General features: G+C 39.5%; 1 protein-coding gene across 1 annotated transcript in view; it reads left to right on the forward strand.

The window, feature by feature from the left end:
* The window catches only part of CTNNBL1 (catenin beta like 1), a 155815-nt gene that overhangs the window by 18145 nt on the left and 113229 nt on the right, over positions 1-24441 (forward strand). Inside the window, exons 2-3 of the mRNA XM_036101565.2 lie at positions 13248-13436; positions 17231-17337. Coding sequence (XP_035957458.1) covers positions 13248-13436; positions 17231-17337 — 296 coding nt within the window. The remainder of the gene's footprint in view (positions 1-13247; positions 13437-17230; positions 17338-24441) is intronic.

Here is a 24441-nt window from a genome sequence, read left to right on the forward strand (position 1 = left end):
CTTAATACCCATCACCGGGCTAACCAGTCCCCCCCACCAAAACCATGTTTGTTTCTCAGAGTCCATAGTCTCTCACGGGTTCATCTCTCCCTCCGATTTCCCCCCCTTCATTTTTCCTTTCCTTCTCCTCATGTCCTCCATGCTATTCCTTATGTTCCACAAATAAGTGAAACCATATGATAATTGACTTTCTGTGCTTGACTTATTTCACTTAGCATAATCTCCTCCAGTTCCATCCATGTTGATGTAGAAGTTGGGTATTCATCCTTCCTGATGGCTGAGTAATATTCCATTGTATACATGGACCACATCTTATTTATCCATTCATCTGTTGAAGGGCATCTCGGCTCTTTCCACAGTTTGGCTATTGCGGACATTGCTGCTGTGAACATTGGGGTGCATATGGCCCTTCTTTTCACTACATCTGTGTCTTTGGGGTAAATACCCAGTAGTGCAGTTGCTGGGTCATAGGGTAGCTCTATTTTTAATTTTTTGAGGCACCTCCACACTGTTTTCCAAAGTGGCTGTACCAGCTTGCATTCCCACCAACAGTGTAAGAGGGTTCCCCTTTCTCCACAACCTCTCCAACATTTGTTGTTTCTTGCAAGGCAGCCAGTTCTTAAGGTTTTTTTTTTTTTTTTTTTATATACCATAAGCCTGCCAAGCTTCAAAGAAAACTTTAAAAAGGGGAGAGATGATTCACATAATTTTATTCTTTATTTATATTTCTGTATAAGACAGTTATTTGATTGTCTTAATCCTTGGTAGAGTCCCTTCCTGCCCAGCAAAATATGCGTTTTGCCTTATCTGGTCTACTAGATGCTACTGCTAGGAAGTTGAGTGTCCTAAAATGTTCTTGAAGTGAACAGTTCTTAGTTTAAAATCACTTTAAAGTCAGTTTTATAGCCTTCTTGCAAGAGAATTGTGGTGGGGATAGGAACTTGCAGGGGGAGTTTGTAGGGCAAGAGGCATTCACCCAGGCTCCTAGAGAATTCCTTTTGATCATATTCCATGTGGCCAGGTGGTCAATGTTCTTTCTTTGTTCCAGGTGGAGGAAATATTTCTGACTCTAAGAATAACTCATTCTCCATACTTGTCTTTATTGGGAATGGAGGTGCTTTGCTGACTTCAGTGGTTTGTAAAGCTTCTAGAAATAGTAAAACCTTCGAGTTGAGGAAAATAAAGTGCATCTTAGACAAAGGTAGACATGAAAGCATCTCTTTTCATTGTTTTTGATGGGCTCATCAACAGGCATGTAGTGAGGCCATAACACCAGATACTTTGTTCAAGCTGAAAGAGGTAATTCGGCACTAGAAAGAAAGTATATTATATAATCATGCTATGTTTTCAGACTTTAAAGTATTACCCATAATATTGAAAAATATTCTTTTTAACAGGATACTCAAGGTAAAGTTTGATATGAGTTCTTTCTTCCTTGAAATAAATGTGTCAGCTATTGTGTAACAGACTTATGTGGATAAGTTTTAACTTTTAAAACAAGTAATGGTAATAGCTAATGTCCTAGGCTCCTGGGATCAAAACTGTGTCAGAACCGTTAAGGAATTAATGAGCAACTGTGAAAGACCTTGATTATGTAAATGAATAAAATTATTTCTTACTTATGATTTGGTTCTCACTAATTCAGTCCCAGGTTATTCATCCCCCCTCCTTCCCATTTTCTCAACACATCTTCACTTTTCTTTTCTTTCCTATCTGTGTTCCTGAGAGTATACATCCTTTCTCCCCAACCACTCTTTCTGTTTGAAAGAGGAATGAAGTTTTAAGTCTTGGGAATGACCTCAGAGGCAACTTATAGAAAAGGTAATTAAAGATTACCTTGCCCCACTTTAGTCTTAATGAAATTGTCCATTGCTACAGGCAATATTCCACTGGCTGGAATCTTCTCTGTCAGCATAATTACATGTAACAGGTGTGCCATATTACGTGCAAAACCACTCTGTGGGGCTGCTGGTTGCTGAATGAATACTCCATCTCTCCCCAACCTCTGTGACGAGCGCTTATAGTGTATCTAACCTTTGTGTCACCCGAAATAATAAAGTGAACTTACTGTATCTGAGCTTTGGTTTAAAACTATAAATAATTTAGAATAGCATTGCCATAGTAATTTGTTATTTAATGTTTAAAGATTCAGAGTGGACTGGGTGGGTTCCCCAAATGGTCTGGGGGAGGAAGTTCTTACTGCAGTCTCCATGTAGATGGCACTAAGCTATTACCAATGGGCAAGGAGCAATGACAGAAAAGAGCTTTCCTGGTTAAAGCCATAGAAAAGTAGCAGAAGAGACTTTAATGTTGGTTGAAAGACGATCGCAACAGAGAGAGATGATGAAAATTATGCTTTTAAGATGATAGTTTCTGGGGTTGTGACTAAGAAAGGGATCCGAAGGTTGTGTGTACTGCTCCTGCAAAAGTGAGAGATTTCAGACCTAGTTCTGTCTATGACTTCAGGCTCAAGTCCTGTCACTTCCTTGAGTCTTGGTTTATTCATCGGGAAGTTACAAGGTTGTACTGATATTCTTTGTCTGAATCTGAGTTTTACTATTCTTATCCTTTATATTGGTGCCACCATTAGAGAATTAACTAAGCAATACATAAAATATAACCCAGGATGGCATAAAATGATCAAATACGTAGGTGCAAATAAATCCTGCCTGGCTGTAGGCACGCTAACGACCCAAGGACCTCTGAGAATATGTATACCTTATATACATTTGCTAATAATAATAAGTTATGATTCCTGGGTTTAGCTGGTTCATTGGTTTAGCTGTCCTCTTCCCCCTGTCTCTCACTGATTTAGCAACGTGGGTTGAGTGCCTGCTCTGATGTTGGGCACTGTTGGGTGCTGAGGTGTTAGCAGCAGGGGTCAGATCCCATGGTTCCTGCTCTTGAGGACCCAGTTCATGAATTAGTAGAGGAGGTAGAGATTTATTAATGCATGCATTATGTGCTGGTAGAGGTATAATATGATACACTGCTGAGGAAGCTCAGAGGTCTTACTGGAGTTTTGGGAAGACTCTTAGAGAAGGTGACCTTAGCGCTGGAGCTTAAGGCTGAGTAGGATTTCTCTAGAATGAAGGAGGAAAGGAAAGTGATCTGCTATTCATGGTAGCACAGTATGTATTTACCCCATTCCAGGGCATTGTTTAAATAGCCCAAGGTGACTCCTGGGTCCTTCCCTGAATCTTCTCTAATTCCCTTATTGGTTTTTTGTATAGCTGGGTTTCCAGACCCTGTACTATCCTTCTCATGCATTATTTAGATTTAATGCCTCCTTTTCAAGTGTGGTGGCTAATTCGGTGCTGCAAGACTGTAGCCAAATTGGATGTTATACTTCTAATAGTGTGACCTTAATATGCATTAGCTTTAAAAATATTTAAAGTTGGTCATCCTGTTGATTCATTGAATTGGAGATTTACTGAAGCCATCAGCTCTTTTCTGACTGAATTGTTTTTAAGTCACAGTTCCCCTGGTGGGGACTTTATATATTTGCTATTTTGAATTTAAACAAAGGACTCCACAGTGCTTATACTTTTTTGGTTCAACTAATTATGGTTCTACCTATCTGTGCTGCCATTCATCCACATTTCTCTTTCTGCCTGCTTGAGTAACTTTGTGAAAGATCGTGTTGAGATAAAGGTGTTGTGAACCCTTAACCTTAGTGAGCTGCAACAACATCAAGGAACTGCAACCAGTGGGGCATGACTTGCTCTGCGTGATTCCCTGCTAGCTTCTAGTGGTCCCCCTTTTCTCCAAGTGTGTGCATAACTGTACCATTTTGCCAAATTTACTTCAGATCTTTTAAGAAATAAAATTTTATAAATACAGTTGAAGTCTCCTGTATACCCTCCCCTAATCCCATTTTATTGTGTGTCCCTCCCTAATCCAGTTTATTACCCTTTTAGAAGCAATCACTATCTTGAATTTGGTGATTATTATTCCCACCATTTTTTTATTATTATGTGTGCAACCAGTGATGATTGAAATTTTCTTTTCTTTTTTCTTATTACAAATATGTTCCAGTGAACATTCTTTAAGTATCTCTTCGTGCATATGTCTGAGAATTTCTGTAATGTATATATACCTGGGAGTAGAATTGCTGGGGCAGTCAGAATATATGCATTTTCAGTGTTATTAGGTATCACCAATTAGACCTATACTCATTTACACTCCTATCAGCAAGTTTTAACAGCTCCTGTTTCTCCACATCTTCACCAACACATTGCTAGATTTTAATTTTTTCATTTTTGGCCAATCTGATATCTTATGGTTTTTATGTGCATTTTTTTGATTTCTAGTAACATTGGGTCCCTTTTTATATGCCTATGGAATGCTCAGTGTTTTTTCTTTTGTGATCATAATTGTGATAACATTCCTTGTCAAAAGCTGATTTTAAGTAATTCTAAAAGTGTTGTATATATAGGACTTTGCATTAGCAATCATTAAGAGAAATTTAAGCTTTGGTTCTAGCACCTTTTCAAAGTGCTGTATCTTTATCTTATTTAATCTTACTCTCCGTTATCTTACCAAAGACAATCCTGTGAGATAGAGCAAGGGCAGAGCATTTTTATAAATGCTGCACTGATAAGTCAAATGACTTATCTAAGGTCATGTGACTCTTAAGTGATTCACAAGAACCTAGATTTTTTTCTGATTATTGGTTTGCTGCTCTTTGCATTGTACTATGCTACTTCTTTTAGATCAGTGCAATTCTGTTGTTATTGTTGTTTGGATTGATGTCTGATATTCCCTCTAGCACCTAATGGAGTGATGTTCAAGTTCTATTAGCTTAGTAAACACTCCTTAAGTGAATGAATGAATGATGATGGTTCTGGTGTAACTGACAAAACATTCATAATAAGTCTGCTAAAATGGAGGTAGTTTACCTTCCAGTGATTTTACAAGTATCTGCCTCTGTTAGCCTTGATAAATAAAGAAACTGAATCAACATTCAGCTTTCTGATGCAGCTGCAGAATTAATCAGAGAAGATGTCAAAGTAAATCATGGATGCTAAAGTATAGTTTGTACTTTTAAAAAAAGAAATCTATACACCCTTTGGAGGTGAGATGAATATATATTCAGGCTTTAACAAGAAGTAAGAATTTTTTTGGTGGGGAAAATTGATTAAGTAGAGTCTTGATGACTAGTGATTTAAATCATAAATCACATCCATGTTACTTGTCAGCCAATCAGATTATAGATCTTAAGTGAGAGTCTTGGTGATTTTAATTTTTGATACATTGATTTTTTTTCCCCCCTCCTTGTGGGCAGTTAAAACCCATGTTCTCCAGTAATTATTGTGTTCTCAGTACCTGTTGTTTTTTTTTTTTAATTGGGAATTAAGTAAATGAGAGTTCTGTTTTATATTTGCAATAACTTTGCTTTGAGATTTTGCGTTTCTGGTACTTGGTTTTTCTTCCAGAAAAAAAAGGTAGTAAATTGCCATGATTCATTGATTTTTTTTTTTTTTTTTAAGCTTTAAGTCTTGTAAAGACATAATATGTAATTGTATATGAATACCTGGAATATTTCTCAGATATTTCTTAAAATATGTGTGATAACCCCTTGTTGATATAGCACTTTATAGTTTACATAGGGCCCCTTTGTAAGGTGTTTTAGTCATCACAACAATCCTTTGCGTTGAGGTAGGTAGCATTTTCTGTCTCTGATGGCTTTGATCCCGGATTATGAACTTTGGCTGATGGTAGTTGCAGCATTAGAGACTGTGCGCTTTTTCAGTTCTGGTGCCTTAAGCAAATTTGCAAGGGAGCCCTGATGTTAACTTTGGCAGGTTTCATGCCTGCAAATATTGATTGAGCCAGAAGTCCTAGTTGTAAAATGTCACCAGTGAATGTGCAGCCCGCAAAGGCAAGGGAAACTCATGACTACAGCTCACCTGTGACTTCCAGGTCAGGCCACTCACTACCATCTGGGAAAAATGAATGTTTGAAAACTTCCTTTTATTCTGACAAAATGTAATCAGGCGAGGTTAACAGCAGATGATTTCTGAGCATTTCAAATTGGTTATACCAATCCGTCCACAGCCTGGGTTTGTGACATTCCGTATGTCTAATTACCTTTAGAGGTATCAGAAGGCTTTAAAATTATGAAGCCTAATGGCAGGAAGGAATTTAATCATGTGTATACCTACCTTTCCCCCTTGTATGCGCCCCCCCATATTGAAAGTATTTATTCTGAAAAAGAAAAGGCAATGATAGAGGAAGAAAGAAATAGGATTACTGTCTTGAAATAATCCAAAGATTTTTTTTTTTTAAATGTGAGAGTGGGACTAATCATGTTTATATTGCTTTAAAGAGAAAGATTAAGGACCAAGGAAGAAAGTTGTAAGTTGTAAGGTTTCTCCTCTATTTAACAAACTCTCTGAGTGATCCAAAGATGGAAGGGGCACAATTTAGGGAGGGGTTAAGTTTCTGGTCACTGGAAGTGTTAGGAAGCCCAGCTTATACCCAGTGAAGATGTTTTAAAGGGGATTCAAACCTCAGACGATTGGGTTAGATTCAAGGCTTCCTAAAGTCTGGATGTCTCTAGCGTTTCAGAATTACTGCAGGAGGTTGTGAATCCATACAGATGTACACAGGCATTTTCTGTAGAATGAATCTTGGTCTCTCAAAATTAATCCTTCTCTCTCTCTCCCTGTCTCTCTCTCTCTCATACATGTAGGGGTTAAAAACACAAATGCAATGAAAAGTATTGCCAAATAGATAGTAATATATTTGTCACTGTGTTCTTTCTCAGTCATTGGATATTAAAAGGTACAGTAGGGGGTAGGGTCTGTCATATTTTGACATTAAAAAAAGATTTTCCTTTTAAAAAAGTCTGTTAATGGTCAACACCCTTTCCAACCTTGAGGTTCTTTGATTTTTGAATCAAATGTGTCCAAGAGAGGTGGGAAGCTACTTGTATTATCTTCTATGAGCCAAACTCTGCTGGGCACTTTAGAAACATTGGCCTTACAATGAATCATGGAACACTACATCAAAAACTAATGATGTAATGTATAGTGATTAACATAATAAAATAAAAAAAATTAAAAAAAAGAAACATTGGTGTTTGTGTGCTTAATATATACATATATACATAAATATATGAAAGTGGTTATTGTTTCTAGCTTATAGATTGAGAAAACTCAAGCTTAGAGGGGGTAAGTTATTTTCCAGAACTGCTAACTAAGTAGAGGGACTAGGATTTGAATTTAAGAAAATTTGACTCCTAAACTAATTCTCCATGTAGGGTATCACCAATTGCAAATAAGTTAGCTAGTTAGTATTGCAAAGTAGGAAAAGCATTATATTGGGACTTAGAAGCTTTGTATTATTGCCCATCACAGACAAATTGCTTAAAGCCACTGGGCTCAGATTTCCTTATTTCTATAAAGAGAGGGATAAACTAGATTACCCTTTGAGCTCAACTTTCTGAGTCTTTCCCATTGTTTGATATTTAGGAAATAGTACTTCATGACCCTAGTTGAAAGGCCCTTTTCTGAAGTTCTGAAGCTTCCTGGTGCTAGGTGAAAAATTCCTGGCTTATTATGATGTTATAGAAGATTTTCTTTGACTTTTTCCATTTTTTAATAGAATTGAACATATTTTTTCTTCCATTAACATGAAAGTACATTTTATGAAAATCACCTCCTCCTAACCCAGGTAACTTGGAATATTGAACTTACTTAGACACCCCCCCCCATACACATCTCCACTGTTATATCCTGGTATAGATGTGCTCTTCACATTAATAATTGTGCTGGGTGTTTTCATAATTTATCGTAATGACGCCATTATTGCTTATTATAGAAGGCCCCTTTCTCCCACCCCCACCCCCAAGTCTAATTGAGGTCAAGACAAGACCATAAATGCGATAATATAGATTGCATGCTCAGAGGAAATGGAGTTGGTTTCATAGTGGAGTTTTAATTTAGGATTCGTTCTGGTGATGTAGCCTCTTCCTATGGTACATTACTCTGAGCCCAATATAACTGCATTTTCCCACAGCTCCTCATTATAGCTACAGCTTCTCACTGCTTTTTAATTAAGAAAAAAAAAATAGAGAGGGAGAGAGGGAAAAAGGAAACCTGCAGCTTAGGTTGGATATTGTCTGGGTACGCAGGGAGTATCCTAGGCAGATTACTTATTTAATTTTTTAACTCTTTCCAAGCTTTCATGGAGATGTCTTGATTTCTGTTTCCAGGGGGATGGATATAAATATCATCCATCACACATACACACACATACTAGGCTTCAAGATCTTTGGAAAGTGAAAGCTTCTCATATATATAATCTTGAAGCTTACCATAAGCTTTGAACAAGTGGAAATCCTTTATGTAACCTAGAAAGGCAACCAGCTGTGTGGTTGGATGGTGGCAAATGCTTAGTGAGCATTTATACCGCTCACCACCTATTGGGAGTAAGGCAGGGAATGTAGAAGATTTTTAAAATCGTTAAAGGCTGATGTTCTGGTACATCAGAAGTTAAGAGTTAATCATTTTTTCTCTAGTCTTGTGGGCAGCAGAAACAAAGAAATGACTTTATGAGGAACAGTTTCTTTTGTCATTCCTTCATCTTGAGGGATTCCAAACACCTTTCAGATACCAAAACAAATTAATCTCCAAAGGTGACTGCTAAGAATGGCTTAATCCTCTTGGGATTGGTTTTGTAAGACACAAGGAGAGCTCATGCCTGAGCTGTTGACCTCTCTGACAGGCTGGAGTGTTACATTCCCTTCCTGAATCCAGAGCCCTTTGGCTCTTCTGTAGTGGAATCGGTTTGACAGCTCTGAGATTCTTCCCCACTTATGTATTCTTGCTTTGTTTTGTGTAACTGATCATTCTCTCAGTAGCGAATATTGGTAAATATAATGTAGAGGTTTATTTCCAGGTCAGGGTATTGTTAGCTTTATCATTTTTTTGTGGGGACCTTTCACAAATAGGACTTCAGCTTTCTATGAGTCCATATTTTATGTAGTGTTGCTGGAAAGACGGTTCCATTTTGGCTTTATCAGGGAACAGAAAGCCCTTGGATGAAAGTCCTCTAGACCTGTGGAGACCTGTGGTAGCCAGTATGGTAGCCGCGAGCTGTGTATGGCAGTTGGGCATATGAAATGGGGCTGGGGCTGGGTCTGGGTCGAGACACACTGTGAATGTAAAGTAATATGCCAAACTCCAGAGACTTATTTAGTATGAAAAAAAAGTAAAATATCACATTAGTAATTTTTAAAATACTGATTACATGTTAAAATGATAATATTTTAAATATATGGGATTAAAAATATTAAAATTAATTTCACCTGCTTCTTTTTACTTTTTAAAATGTGGCCCCTAAAAAATTTAAAATTACATCTATGGTTTGCATTTCATTTTTTTTTTTTTAAGATTTTATTTATTTATTTGACAGAGAGCGAGCGAGAGCAGGAACACAAGCAGGGGGAGTGGGAGAGGGAGAAGCAGGCTTCCCGCCGAGCAGGGAGCCTGATGTGGGACTCGATCCCAGGACCCTGGGATCATGACTTGAGCCGAAGGCAGACGCTTAACGACTGAGCCACCCAGGCGCCCTGCATTTCATTTTAATTGGGCAGCTATGTCCTAGACTGTTAAGCCCCTTGATAGCAAAGCAGCATTTGTCTTACATTTATGTCCCCAGTTGCCAGCACAGGCCTTATACATAGTTGGCATTTAATAAATATTTGTTAAAGAAATGAATCCCAGCCTTTATTCTTCAGAGTGGTCAAATTTCAGAAATGCATAGAAACTTCTCTTTTTGGAGTGTTAGTATCTGAAAAAGAGACAACCCTTGTTGGGAAGAACAAAAGTTTTTAAAATTTTGCCTTGGGAGAAAAAAATGGCTGAAATAAAATATCTCTGGGCCTTTGAACAGCTTACCTATCTGTTAGAGGTGGGAGCTGATAACGTTGGTGAAGGAATCATGGCAGAGCACCCTAATGGGTTCTGCTCTGCTCTGCTGGAGAGTTGTCATGAGGGGAGCTCAAGCTGAATGTCTGACGGAGAAGGGAGTTGTAGAAACAGTGAACCTGGAATTTGCCCTCTTAGGGATGTTCTGCTTAGACTATTCCTTATGATTAACAGAGCTATTCTTGTCTCAAGAATCCATCCTGGCCCTTTCTGTCTCCATTTCCCCATTTAGACATGACCCAAATGGAAGCCTGGGACTGCCACTGGGCCACCTTATTACTTGAAGATCCTTTAAGCTCTGCAGTTCTTTAATACATTATTTGTTTTATGAATGGTTTACCAAATATTTTAATTTGGCCAGGGTCTTACATGACTTATATTTACGGGTATATGTTCTTGACTGAAAGTCCCTTGGGCCTATCTTAGTTAGGGTCCTGGAATCATGGTAGATTAGCACACTTCCCAGAGATCAGGTTCAACTTTGAGAAGAGACCAGGTTGTCTTTGCAAGAGTTTATTAAAGGATCTCAGGCGTCCCCTCTCCCTGCTTAGAAAATAGAACTGTTAACCTACTTCTCTTGCCCAGAGATGTGGTGAAGATTAAGAGAAATGCTTTAAGTTCTGCAGGAGGGAAGTGCTATTTCAGGGGAAATTATTAGAGGTCAAAGTGAAACTCTTCCCCTACCTTTGAGATGTTTGTTTTAAAAAAGTAGATTGGAAGATGTATTCCAAAGATGACACTGCCAGTATTCTTTCAGGTTTGCATTTCTTAACTATGGTGGTATTTAGCTTTTTCCTTTTAATTGTGGTCCACTGCCTTTTCTCTCTGCCCTCAGAGATAAACAATCCAGAAATCTCCTTTCTGTGGAGAACTATGGAGCCCGTGCTTTGATTTGACTGCTGCAGCAGCCTCACGCTAATCAGAATCGCAGCAGGCCTCGTTTTCTGCGCCTGAAAGAATTAGTGCTCCCAGGGGGCTGAAGTTCCTTACCTGCTGGGGAGCTACAGATTTCTGGTTTGAAGCCTGCCCTCCTTTAGGGATCAAGCTACCTTTCCTTTCTTTCTCACATGAAAACCACCACGTCCTTTTGCTTGTGGTCCATGGTACCCGGCATATTGATTTTCTTCTTTTTCTCCTCTTTTTCTAAGTGCCAGTAATGACAATAGATTTTTATAATTTTTGTGTTTATAAAAGTAGAATGTTATCATATCAAATGATAATCTATCTCACGGAGGCTAGGAACAGAGTGAAAAATAGCAGGTGGTAACCTACAAACCAAATTGTCTAATGTGAGTTTTCTAAGCAGTGTCATATGCTTAGACTTACTGGCACACCTGGTATGTGGAACCAGCAGGGTATGTGAATATAGAGGGAAATGACTTTGCACACTGGGATAGTGCAGTTCAGTAGCAGTGTGGGTTATAAGTCACAAGGTGAGATGTGTAATGTGTATAGTAGAAATTTGTCTCTTATCACCACCAAACAACTTAGCAGGTTGGCAGCAAATGGGACATTCTCTTCTGTTGGTCATAATAAACCATGTCGCACCTAGCACACTATTAGTGTGTGTAGTTATTATAACATATAAAGAAAAGCTCGTTGAACCTAACACAGATGTCTTCTGTTGAGGAAGACAGAATTGTGTGTATTACCTTATAGTAATAATCTTTTATTTTTGTTTAGTACTGTTGTTGTTTAGCGTTTTTTTTTTTTTTTAATATTTTATTTATTTATTTGACAGAGAGAGAGAGACAGTGAGAGAGGGAACACAAGCGGGGAGAGGGAGAGGGAGAAGCAGGCCTCCCGCGGAGCAGGGAGCCCGATGCGGGGTTCGATCCCAGGACCCTGGGACCATGACCTGAGCTGAAGGCAGACGCTTAACGATTGAGCCACCCAGGCGCCCCCCCCCCCCTTTTTTAAGACTTTATTTATTTGAGAGACAGAGCATGCGTGAGTGTGGGGTGGGGGGTGGGGGCTGAGGGCGAGGGAGAAGCAGACTCCTCGCTGAGCAGGGAGCCTGATGCGGGGCTTGATCCCAGGACTCTGGGATCATGACCTGAGCTGAAGGCAGAGGCTTGACGGATGGAGCCACTCAGGCGCCCTTCATTTAGCATTCTTTCACTAAAGTTTGCAATCTTTTGGTACAAGCTTCCAGTTATGAATAAGTTCTAGGAATCCAATGTATAGCAGAGTGACTTTAGTTAGCAATACTGTATTGTATACTTGAAAGTTGCTAAGAGAGTAGATCTTAAATATTCTCACCACCAAAAAAAAAGGTAATTTTGCGAGGTGATGGAGGTGTTAACTAACTTATGTGGTAATCATTTTGCAATATATATATGAATCAACTAATCACATTGTACACAATGTTATATGTCAATTATATCTTAGTGAAGCTGGAGAAAAAATGGTAAACATATACACACACACAAGCATCCTTTGAAGTTCACAGGGAAAAGGGTTATAATTTCCGTTTGCCATTTGTAGATGAAGAAACGAAGGTTTAGAGAGGTTAATGACATGCCCAGAGCTGCACCAGTAGTAACCTGAGCTGCTTGGATACGTTGGGCTGTTTGATTCCTGGTGCAGTGCTGTTTCTCCTCAGCTCTGAAGCCCATTTCAGTAGTGCTTCATTTTATTCCAATTTAATGGAAGGCCGCTGTTAAGAACTCCTCCGTGGACTGCAGCGTCAAAGGCAAAACGAGGACCTAACAGTGTGGCAGCCAGAGCCCTGGACCAGGAAGTGCCGATTGTGTTTTCAGTGCAGCTGCTGGCTTTGGGACTCTGGGTAATACTACCTCTGGGCCTTACTCTACCCTATTCTTCCATAAAGTAGGACTTCGGAGTCCAGTAGACCCTTGGGTGTTACATAGGTAATCTTCTCTGCTTGAACTACTTGTGAGTGACTGTAGTCTTTCATAGACATGAATTAAAACCATGTGAAGGGATTGGTGTCGGGAATTGTATTGTAACTAGTAAATTGAGCCTAACCCATCTCAACGTGGCTGTGTTCCCTGTGATTTCTATATACACAGCAACTTTTGTGAAGTGATAAAACTTCGCATATTAAAAAAGTTCTGTGAAAAAAAAAGCAAACTACCTTGTAGGTGACTTTAGTCATGTATTTATAGAATCACTACGGGTCTGAAAAAATGACCACTTGGAGCTTTACTTCATTTTGTGGGAGAAATCGTATTGTATGGAGCTTTTCATCAGTGAATCCTTGAAAGCTTTTATAATGTCTGCTACGTGTGCCCTTCTAGTCTTTTCCAGCTCTGGAATCCTGTGTTTCTTTTTTTTCTTTCTCAGCCCAACAGGGGCACAAAACGTCCCCGGGATGATGAAGAGGAAGAGCTGAAAATGCGTCGGAGGCAGGCTGGTCCCCGAGACCGTGGCCGCTATCGGGAAGAGGAAATGGCGGTGGTAGAAGAAACAGACGATGACAAAAAGAGACTGCTGCAGATTATTGACAGAGAGGGCGAGGAGGAAGAGGAAGAGGTAAGGTGGCAGGCGAGGCTGGCCCTGACACGCAGTGTCTGTAGAGTGTCATTTTAGGTTAAATACTTCATTCCTCTGAGCTTTTCAGCTTCATCTATTAAACAGGGCGAAGAATACTTACTGCACAGTATTGACGGGAAGGTGAAGTGCGCTGATGGGAGTTGGGAAGTATTTTTCAAAGTGTAAAGATCATTATAGATAGAGTTTTTAAATTCTTCTGGATTATGTGTCCTAATTGAGGCCCGAGCACTGGACTGTGGGGCTGTCGCTGTTGACTGAGGAGGGTCAGGGAGGCTTCCTAGGCTGGGCACACTGAAGGCACTTCCATTTTTTAATGTAGTCGGTAGTCTTTGAAAGAGGAGTGGCATTTTATCACACTAGTGGAAGGAGGCTTTTCAGTTGAGATGGTGTTAGCAAAGCAGCAAAGGTGGAGAAGTTCAAGGTGGAGCTAAGAGATTAGGTATTTAGGTGTAACTGAGAAAATACAGTTGAGGAAAAGAGGTGCTATTTGCTGTTCCTCAAGATGCCTTAAGGCATACTCATTCCTACCTCTGGACCTTTTGACTTCTGTGCCCTTTGTGGAATGCTCTTCCCGTAAGGCTTTGCATGGTGGGTTTCTTTCTTCTCATTTGGGTCTCAGTTCAGATGTTTCCTCCTCAGAGAAGCCTTTCCTATCTCTGGGGTAGCCCTGTAAGTTATTCTCTTACCACTTTGGTCAGTATATTGTCTTCATAGCATTTTACCGTTATCTGAAATCCTGGTTTGTTTATTTTACTCATTTGCTGTCCTCTCCCCCACCTCTTATGAAAACAGGGACTGGCTCTGTTTTGTTCACAGCTGTATCTCTAGCACTCAGTGCAGTGCCTAGCTCTTGGTAGGCCCTTGATAAATATTTATTGAATGAATAAATGAAGCTAAAAAGAGTAGAGGTAAAATACCAGTGATTAAAAATAAAATGACCTTACCTAAGTGTCTTTTTATATCCATAAGTGTTAACTTGCATGTTATTTCACCCTGGCATTTTGTTAAAAATGAATTATGGAAATGGATTCTTAAGAGCCAGCTGTTTTTTGGTTCCCTGAAAGACATGATGCTAAGTTTGGATTTAAAAAGTGAAGCTGGAGTGTGAATCTGAGAAGGAAAAAAAAATGGATTCATATTCCAAAAAGGTCTTTACTGTGTTGTGACAATAACTCTCTCATTAGGATTTGTACCAGTGCTAATTTGGGGGTCTGCCCCTAAAAGATGGTGACACTTTGGAAATCTGTGGTGGGAGAGGGTCCTGAATTTCCTCTCTGAGGGCAGCAGCCCTGCTAGGCTTAGACAAACCGTGTGTGTAGCACATCCTCTCTCCTTCCTTCCCTCTCGGCTCCCCCTCCCTGCCTCCCTCCCTCCTCACTAGCTTCGGCTCAGTCTGTTAGCCCTGCAGCAGCAGTTAATTGGCAGGTATGATTCCCATGTAGGGCAAGGCTGGTACTGGAGGATTAGGATAGTAGCTGTCATGGGTAAGTGGTTTCTAGCCTGGGAGACAGACATGTAGTGTGGGACCAGGCCTTCTGTTAAGGGACAAGGGAAAAAGAGATCGCTTTGTAAAAATGACACATGGAAGACTACAAGTCCAGGAGTTATTTTCTCACTGCCACCAAAGTCCCATTTGATGAAAAACAAATGATGTTTGCCCCTGTAAAGTCACGTGGACTTGTAAAATATTATTGTCCTTTTTGTGCTATATCACCAGCATTCATCTTTCTGAAATCTCCCTCTGGTTTCTGACGTTGAGCTATTGGAGATACTGCTGTGGTCGATGACTAAGACTGATAATTCAGTTTTCCCCCAGCATTGGAGGGAAATTAAAAGAGGGAAGGCCAAACCCTGGAGAGGCTAGGATTTGGGGGATCCTATGAGAACTGTATTAACACTATTACATTTTTTTTCCTGCAGGGTGGGCAAGATGTTAGCTAAGGGAAAGAAAAGAAGTGGAGATTGAGGTTTCTTGAAAGTGATTTAACCCTTTCTAAAAATTTAGATTACTTAGTGAAATCCTCGTGATACATTGGGTGCATCGTGCCTGTTGCTAGTAGTAACAATAAGGGTTTATGTTAATGTAGTGTCCTGTAGTTTGTAAAACAGTTTTATGCACCTCATCTCTTTAGGTCATCTCCATGACCTTGAAAGAGACAGGTAATATTTTCGCCCTCCCTCTCTCCCTGCCTGCCTGCCTGCCTGCCTTCAGCACATCTTCCCTGGCTGCTTGCTGTGTGCCAGGCACTGTGATGGGCACTGGAGAGTCAGCAGTGAACAAGTAGACATGGGCCACCGAAAGGGATGTTTACTCTGGTTTGGGGTTGGAGAGATTGTCTGGGCTAGATCCTGCCATACCTTTTTTATATGGGTCATGTGAAGGATTTAGAATTTTATTCTGAATGCCAAGTGGATGAATTCAAGAAAGACTTGTGAGGTAGAGTCTGTTGGACTTGGTGAGGGTTTGAGGATTATATTCAGCAAAGTAACATCACCACGTGCCTAGTAAGTAGTGAAGCTTGACTCTGAGTCTTGACTGAGCCAGGGCACTGAGTTCAATTTGTGAAGCTTCTCTTTAAGCTACAGATACTGGGCATGGGGTGGGAGTCCAACAGAGGTCCTCAGGGGCCAGGAGTCATTGATAGAATCTAAGAAATCTGTCATGCCCAAAACGAATTTATAGATAACTCCTACTTAAAACCCAATATATGTTGGCTAACTGAATATACAAAAACAAAACAAAACAAAAAAACCCAACATATGAACATTGAAATTTAATAAAATCATAGCTAACACTTTTGAGTACTTATACAATTATGAGATGATTCAGTGCTTTCCAGAAGGATCAGTTTCTGGTTCTCTTAATAGCAGTCTTTGTATTGCTTTTAGGTGTGAGTTGTGGTCAGTGGCCACAAAAGCTGTGAAGCCAGGAGTTGGGTGTCAGAGAGGCAGAGTGCACTGTAGCACGTGACTCTAACCTTGAAAAGAAACTGAGGAGAAAACATTCTTGAAATTTTATTGTTGATTTTTTTGGGGGAAATGATTCCGTTTACAAAAATTCATTTTATTTACCTTTGTAGTTATTATTCCAGTGTTTGAAATAAGAAAACTGTATGTTCTACTAGTTTTTTATGTCTCCCCTGAGTGAGGTTACTAAATTCTTGATGCTATATCGGGCCTCTCTGATTTCCTTCCCAGTAGCTAGTAAGGACCTGAAACAGTAATGTGTAAGAAATGCAAAGCAGTGACTGTTGCTAATTAACAAGCATTCTTATGGTATGCGCTGTACAAAAATAGGCTGTGAGTTGGATTTGGCCTGTGGACTGGAGTTTGTCGACCCCTGGCGTGGGGATTCCCAAAGATTGAGGTCCACTGTCATTGACTCAGGGTTTGACCTTGAACGAGTTCTTTTAAACCTGAGTGTTATCTTACCTGTACAACAAGGAGAAGGATGGGTCAATATTAAATTAAACTATCTAATACTCTTGCTTATTCCATGCCATACAGTATGCTCAAGAAATATTTGTTGAATGAGCTAGTCTTTAAAACCTTAAACTGAGCTTCCTGAACTAGTTGTGAGACAGAGTGATACAACGTAGCATGTGATCTAGACCCTTAACCTTCTTTCCAGTGGGGGAGATAATGTACTGTATATTTAACCCAGGAAGGTGAGTGGCAGAATGGCATGAAAGAGCCATAGAAAAGAAGTAGTGATTTGTGAATAAGAAATCCCTTTGGACTGAAATTGTTGCTGTTTGTTTCCTTTATACCAGGAGGAACCACTAGATGAGAGCTCAGTGAAGAAAATGATCCTTACATTTGAAAAAAGATCATACAAAAACCAAGAGTTGCGGATCAAGTTTCCAGACAATCCAGAGAAGTAAGGCTCTGTTTTGCTGAAACCCTCTTTCCTCCTACATGTTATGTTTGTTGTTTTTGTTTTGTTTTTCATTTGTTTCGCCTGCTTTGGTTTTTGTGATTTGTCTCAGGAGTGCTAGGACAACCCACATGTTTGGGAAATCACTGGAAAGACTCATAGGGCTCAGAGTCAGTGGTACTCAAGGGCACACAACAGGATCAGCAAGAGGGAAAGACAGATAAGGCTGGACTCTGGAGAAATTCATGTATAGGCTCCTTGTCTTTTTTCTGCCTGGGTTACACGCAGACATGTTCCTTTCTCCAACAGTGAAATACATCAGCACGTGTGTAGTGTTTCTGTCCAGGGAAGCGCATTTGAGTGAGACTTAAGAGTCCAAGATATTTTTGAAAACAAGTTATGTAGGCCTTCTCTGTCAGCAGTGACTATCAAAATTCCACACTACCAGAGGGAAAGCAGAAGTTAAGTGCTCCAGGTGGGCAAAACACCCTTATCATTTAGGGAACCTTTCAAAAGCCAAGGTCCCAGATACCAGCCTAGGACTAGATGCTTGTAAAGATCAGGTCTACTATGTTAACTCTTTTCTGCATTGTTCTTCTCAAGGCGCAAAGAAAACTGACCATGCCTGTCATTAGTGATAGCTTTACTGGTGAGAAAATTTCAAAGGCTTTGCGGTTAGACAGATATGGGTGTGACTCCTACATGACCTTGAGTAAGTCACTTCTCCTTTTTTAGCCTCAGGTATCTCATCTGTATAAAGAAATAAAACCTCCTTCACAGGGTTGTTGTGAAGATTGAGTGAGAATGATGGCAGGTGTTTAGCTCAGTGCCTGGCACACAGTAAGTGCTCACTGAGTGACAGTTCATGTGATTGTCACTGCACCAGCACCTCCGTGTACTGTGAGGTGCTGTCATGAGGAATCTGGTGTCTTTCAGTCCATCTTGACAAGTACTAACATGGAAAGATCACCTGTTGTGTGACCAAAAAAATCAAGGTGTGGAATGTGTACAGTATGATCTAGGTAGGGAAAAAAAATGAATTCTAACTAAAGGAATTGCATATTTATACAGATTTTAGTGTTCTAAATCTCTCTTCCCTCCCTGTCTTTCTGCCTCTCAGGACATACACTTTTAATAAATCTTAATAGGCCCAAGGCCCCTAGGCAATTAAGAGTTGAATAGTACAGTCTTTGTACTCCAGTTTATAGGTTACTAGGGAGACTGACTATAAATGCAGGGTAGAAGGAAATATACTTTAAAGAGATAGAAGCAGAGTGCTGTTAGAGCATAGGGAAAGAAGCCATGAATACCAAGTTAGGGGCTATTGAGGGCTTCACAGAAGAGGTGGTATTTGAGCTTGGCCTTGAAGAATGATTTTTATTTTAATGGGCAGAAGAGAACATGGAAAGGCCTTCCAGGCAATGTGATTAGCGTGAACAAAGGCACAGAGGTATCAGAGGGCATAGAGTCCTCATGGCAACCTAGTGAGGCTAATGTGATTCAGTACGTCCTCTCTGTGCTGTAGATGAGGAGGTATAGAGAGAGGAGAACCTCGTTAACTGGACCCAGGCCGCAACCCTCTTTGATCAGAGCTCAGTCTTCCCAACACCAGAGTCCTGTCAGTTTTGTGCTGACCTCTACCTTATCGTAGCACTTGTCATACTGCATTGTGTCTGTGTGTGCATGGGTGTGTTTGATTATACAAGTAATACATGAATAGACTGTCATAAAAAACACCAACAATGCATAAGTAAAGTAAAAAATGAAAGTTCTCCTTCACTGCACAGACCCCCTTTCCGTTCCGCTACCCGGAGATAGTCTCTGTGAGTATTCCTTTAGATTGTTTTCTGTACATATATTTACATATGTAATTTTTTCCCCTACCTAAATCATACTGTACATATTCTGAACCTTGATGGTTTTACTTACATAACAGGAGATCTTTCCCTGCATGTTTACCTTTTGTTTTGTGACTGGTGCGGTGTGTTTCATGGTGTGGAGATACCGTGATTTATTTACTATTTTTCTTTGGATGGATATTTGGTTATTTTAAATATTGACTTTTGTGAACAATGCTGCAGTGAATGTCTTAGTGTGCATTATTTCTGTGGGATAGATACGTAAGTGTTGAATTCTTCAATTGAAGGGGATGTATTTTAAACTCTGATAGCTCCTGCCAAATTCCATACCCTGGCCTTTTATTCTACCAGCTGGTTTCTTTCCCTAAATTTTTGCCCACGGTGAATGTGATCTTTGTCATTTGTTCTATTGTTACTTCCTTCCTCAGTGGTTTTCCTACATTAGAATCTGTGCCTTTCAGGAGGTAGACTGTGTCTTGTTTGTTTCTGTTTGTAGTACCTAGCACAGTTCCTGCCATACTGTAAGTGCTCAGTAAACAGGAGAGGTCTTACATAGTTGAGGTCATCCATAGTACATTCCCAATGCTTGGAACCTGAGGATACATTATGAGAAAGCTATGCTATAGGTTGATAACACTAGAAATTTAAGAACCACAGTACTTTTTGGAATGCCAATATTGCCTTTCTCCGCTTCTAAGTATACTTCTGTCGGTGTAGAGCAGTGAGTTTCTGCAGGTTATATTCACCATCTACATCTTAGCTACCACAGATGCTCCAGTGTTACAATTCATAAAGTGGTTTTAAGAAAATGTTATTGCATTAAAAACAACAACAACAACAGTGTTTTCCGTCCAAATTTATACACTATTTTAGTTTTTAAGTCACAACATTCAAAAATTGAAATTATGCATAAAGAACATTTTTTTTCATATCTAAAAGCAGGTAGGAAACTGCATTGTGTTTTAACCTTGAGTTCTTGAATTCTTACTGGTGCAGTGTCTTTTATAATTCTCTAGACCAGCGAGGTGCAATTAAGATGAAAATTGCTAGAGCATATTTGAATGAAACTTTCCGGTTGAGATCAGAAACGTTCAAATTTATTTTCCCATATATGCAATTGTCATTTTGATTGCATACCCAAAAATGCCTCTCTTCATTTGGCTGCATTTCAGATTCAATTGACAATTCTTATGCAGCGTCTACTTGGCACTGTGTGATCATTCTCCCAAACATCACAAAAGTAGAGTGTGCTCCTTCTCTCCTTCTCTTCATTTTTGTAGGGCTGGAATTACTTAGTTTATTGGTTCTCAAACTTTTTAGTCTCAGGACCCCTTTGCACTCTTAAATTATTGAGTACCCCAAAGTGCTTATCTTAGGAAATTTTAGAATATACAAGCACACATTTCATTAGCCCTCAGGGCAATGATAGCACCACGTGTTGTGCAGCCCTCTGGAAAATTCCACTGTACACTCCTGAGAGAATGAGAGTGAAAAAGGCAAATAATGTTTTGGATTTACCATAAAAATAGTTTTGATCATATAGACTCCTGAAGGATCTCCGGCCAGCTCCTACCCCACCCTGGGGTCCTAGGACCACACTTTGAGAATTGTTGATTCATTTGGGTGGAAGAAACCTCATGCTTCCTATGTATTGATAGCTGGTTTTATGATTGCAGGAGAACTCACTGGTTTCTGTTGCTTTTCTGGTATTTTTGACTTCACTGATCATTTGCTAATATTCACTCTTGTGGTTGAATGAGAACATCATGCTGGTCTGAAGCAAATGTACATGGGCAGACGAGCAGAATATTCTCTGTCATACCAGATGGAATTGATGACCCCGCCTCAGCCTGGGTTACTGTTTTAATATGTTGCTCTATTGCTTTCTCATTGACCTCTAACTTGATCCTTTCTTCCAGCTGTGCATCAGCTGTTGTTAAAGGTATGCCTAATCCCTAGACAGTCAGTCCTTTACAAATATTGTAGTGTGTGCTTTAAATGAGGAGGCTTATTCTTGGTCAGCCAAAAGAGAAGAAAATTTTCTTTGTTATAGCAGAGCAGACTTGAGGGTACCTAGATTTATTGAGCACCTGCTATGTGCCAACTGTTATTAGGCACATTATATTTATTATCTCTTTTAATCCTCACTATAATTCAGCTAGGAAGCTTAAGGAAGTTGAAGTTTAGAGATAGGTTAGTTAATATTCTCCATCTCCCTTGTCCAGACTGGGGCCCTATGTTCTTTGTTCCAATAACAGTTTTCTTGGGCAACACTAGACATCCTTACAATTAATTGCATTGAATAGGTTGTTTAGATTTGTACCTTGCTAGAAGCTCCATGAGGACAGCAGCTGGGATTGTTTTGTTATTTGTTATTTCCTCAGTACCTAGCACAGTGACTGGCGCTTAGTATGTGCCCCATGAATGCTTGTTAACACACTGCTCTTGGTTACACAGCCTATAAATGTTGTGGCTGGGGTGTAACCCAGGTCAGTCCCATTCCCAAGTCCAGGGGTTTCCTACTCTAGTTCATTATTAATGTAACATTGGGCCCCAGTGGTATTTTTGTGATGTTTCCCTGCTCACAGTTGACTTTTTGCTTGTTTTGTTGGTTTTGTTTTGATAATTTTATGACTTTCTAAACTTAAAAACATTGGGTTAAAACTGCATAGTTGGAAGAAGAATTTCCAGGTTGGAAGGGACTGAAAGGTGCAGTCCATTCTCCCTTCTCCTTCTTGATTTTTTTTCATGTCACCCTTTATTAATTACCCCCAGTGACAAGGATCTAACTTTACAAAGAAACCTGTTTCATCTTTGGCAGCTCTGACTCATAAGATTTCAACTTGGAATGAAAAAGAATTTCAACACATTCTTTTATGAGAGGATGTCTAGACTCCTTATAATCTCAGTTGCTTCCCCAAATTAGTTTCCATAGCCCTCCTAAATAAAGTATGGTTCCCGTAACAGATGTCATATACCTTAAGGGTTATCTGATCTGCATGATAACTCTTGTATTTTCTTCTAAGCAGGCTAAAACCACAGCTGCTTTTGTGGCAGCTGCTTTCCTCTGCTCCTTCCTTTGGCAGGTATCTGCTAGATTTCTTTGGTGGACTAGGGAGTGTGCCCGGTGCTGGGTGTCTGGAGATGAAGGAGTAGTAGTTTCCGTCCTGGCAGAACTATCTCATGGTCTGATTTGTATTGCAGTTACAATTGACTAACACCATCAAGTCCTTTCTACACATGTGCTCTTACTAAACCGTATCTTTCTCACCCGTGCATTTGTACCTGACTTTATGGGTCAGTGCAGTGCTCGGTGTGGATCCTAGGTAATTTTCCTCCTGTTAGATTTGGCCCATCATTATTGCTTGTCAGGAACTTTTTGAAATGATTTTGTCAGCTGCTGTGTTCACTGTCTCTATAAGCTTTGTGTTATATGACATTTGTTAAGTTTGCCATTTATATATCTTCACCTAAGTTCATCAAAAACAGGTGTAAGGGGCACCTGGCTGACTCAGTCAGAAGAGCATGCGACTCTTGATCTCGGGGTTGTGAGTTTGAGCCCCACATTGGGTATAGAGATTACTTAAAAATAAAATCTTTAAAAAACAAAAAACAGGCCTAAGGATGGAGCCCTGTGGGATACTACCAGAGGCTTCTCTTCAGGCTCACATTCATTCATTGATTATACCCCAGGTCCCCACACCTTTTCCTTGTACTCAACGTGACTTTGCTTAGTACTATTTAGTGCCCTTGTCAGTTCTTCCCAATGAACTGTAAAAGTCTTTTGTCAAGTTACTCTCTAGTACTACTCATGTAAGGCAAATAAGCCTTAGGGATTTGCTGAGCCTTTTAGGTTCAAAGATTATACAGATCTGCTGCCCCAATATCTGAATTCTGTGCCAGCCCTTCCAAGTCATGATTCTGATTTGGCTTCCATGCTTTAGGTGATAAGGAACCTAGTGATCTAAAAGGGTAATCTATTTGTAAGCATAGTGAAGGAGCCTTAAAAAAACTGGAATCTTGAGAAAAGTAATTTTGAAATTAGAATAATAAGCAGGTGAGAATAGACAAGGAAGCATTAGAAGAGAAGAACAACAGAATGTTTTGTGGTAACAGGTAAAATATGCCATGATAATGTGGAAGTGTGGTCCTGGCTCAGGAATTTGCAAACAAATCTGTGAAATGAAGTGAAAAACCCATAAAAAGATTAGAGTACGCATTAAAATTTAGTGTATGATAGAGGTGGTATTTCTTCAGATCTGTGGAAAAAGGATAGGTTATGGTATTGGGACAATTGGCCAAACATTTGCAGAAAATAAAGTTGGATCTTTGCCCCATATCATATGCTAAAATATATCTCAGATTTACTAACTCCTAAACATTTAAATATGTATAAACATAGAGATAGTATATCATAAAATATATTTGATCTTAGTGTAGGAAAAACCTTACTCAGGGTGCATGTAAGATAGAGTTCATAAAGGCAAAGATTTAACTACTTAGGCTTTTAAAAACTTTTATGTTAAAAAGCACAATGTACAAATTAAAGGGCAAATATTTTTCGTTGGTTTATTTTTTTGTAACATATGGCAGAGATTAATTTCCTTAATATATAGAGTGCTTATAAATCAGTAAATAAGATGAGCACCCTGATATAAAAATGGTCAAAGGAGAAACAACATTAACAGAATTTTAACTTAATATCAGAAGTGCAAAATAAGAAATAAGTTATATTTCTCATCTCAAATTGGAGGAGATTTTAAATAGATAATACTGGTTTTGAGGAGGCTGTGGGGGAAATAGGCACTTCATAGACTGCTGGTACCTTTCTGGCAGGCTAGAGCAAAATCTGTTAAGTTATGCATACTTTCTGACTGGGCACCTTCCTGGGAATTTATCCTAACAATAATTATGAATACATACATCGTAGTGTCATTTGTTGTAAGGGAAAAGATTGAAAAACCATCTAAATGACAAAGGGGGATTGGTAAAATAAATTATGATAGATCCACATAAGGAAATACGATGTAGCTTTTTAAAATGTATTATTTAGAATAGACATTTCAGATAGGCTTAATCTCCTACACCCGCTCTTGGATTGATTGGTGGTTTCTTCTTGGAACACTGTGTTGAGAAGGATTCTGAAGCCATGTCTGGGCTCAGCAGGGAAGGGCACTGGGTTCAATGAGGGATTTTGCCATGGAAGGAGAAGGAGTGACAAGTGTTCGATACTGGCTTTTCCTGTTGT

Source organism: Halichoerus grypus, chromosome 10 (genome assembly GCF_964656455.1).
Source record: "Halichoerus grypus chromosome 10, mHalGry1.hap1.1, whole genome shotgun sequence".
Taxonomy (NCBI): Eukaryota; Metazoa; Chordata; class Mammalia; order Carnivora; family Phocidae; genus Halichoerus; species Halichoerus grypus.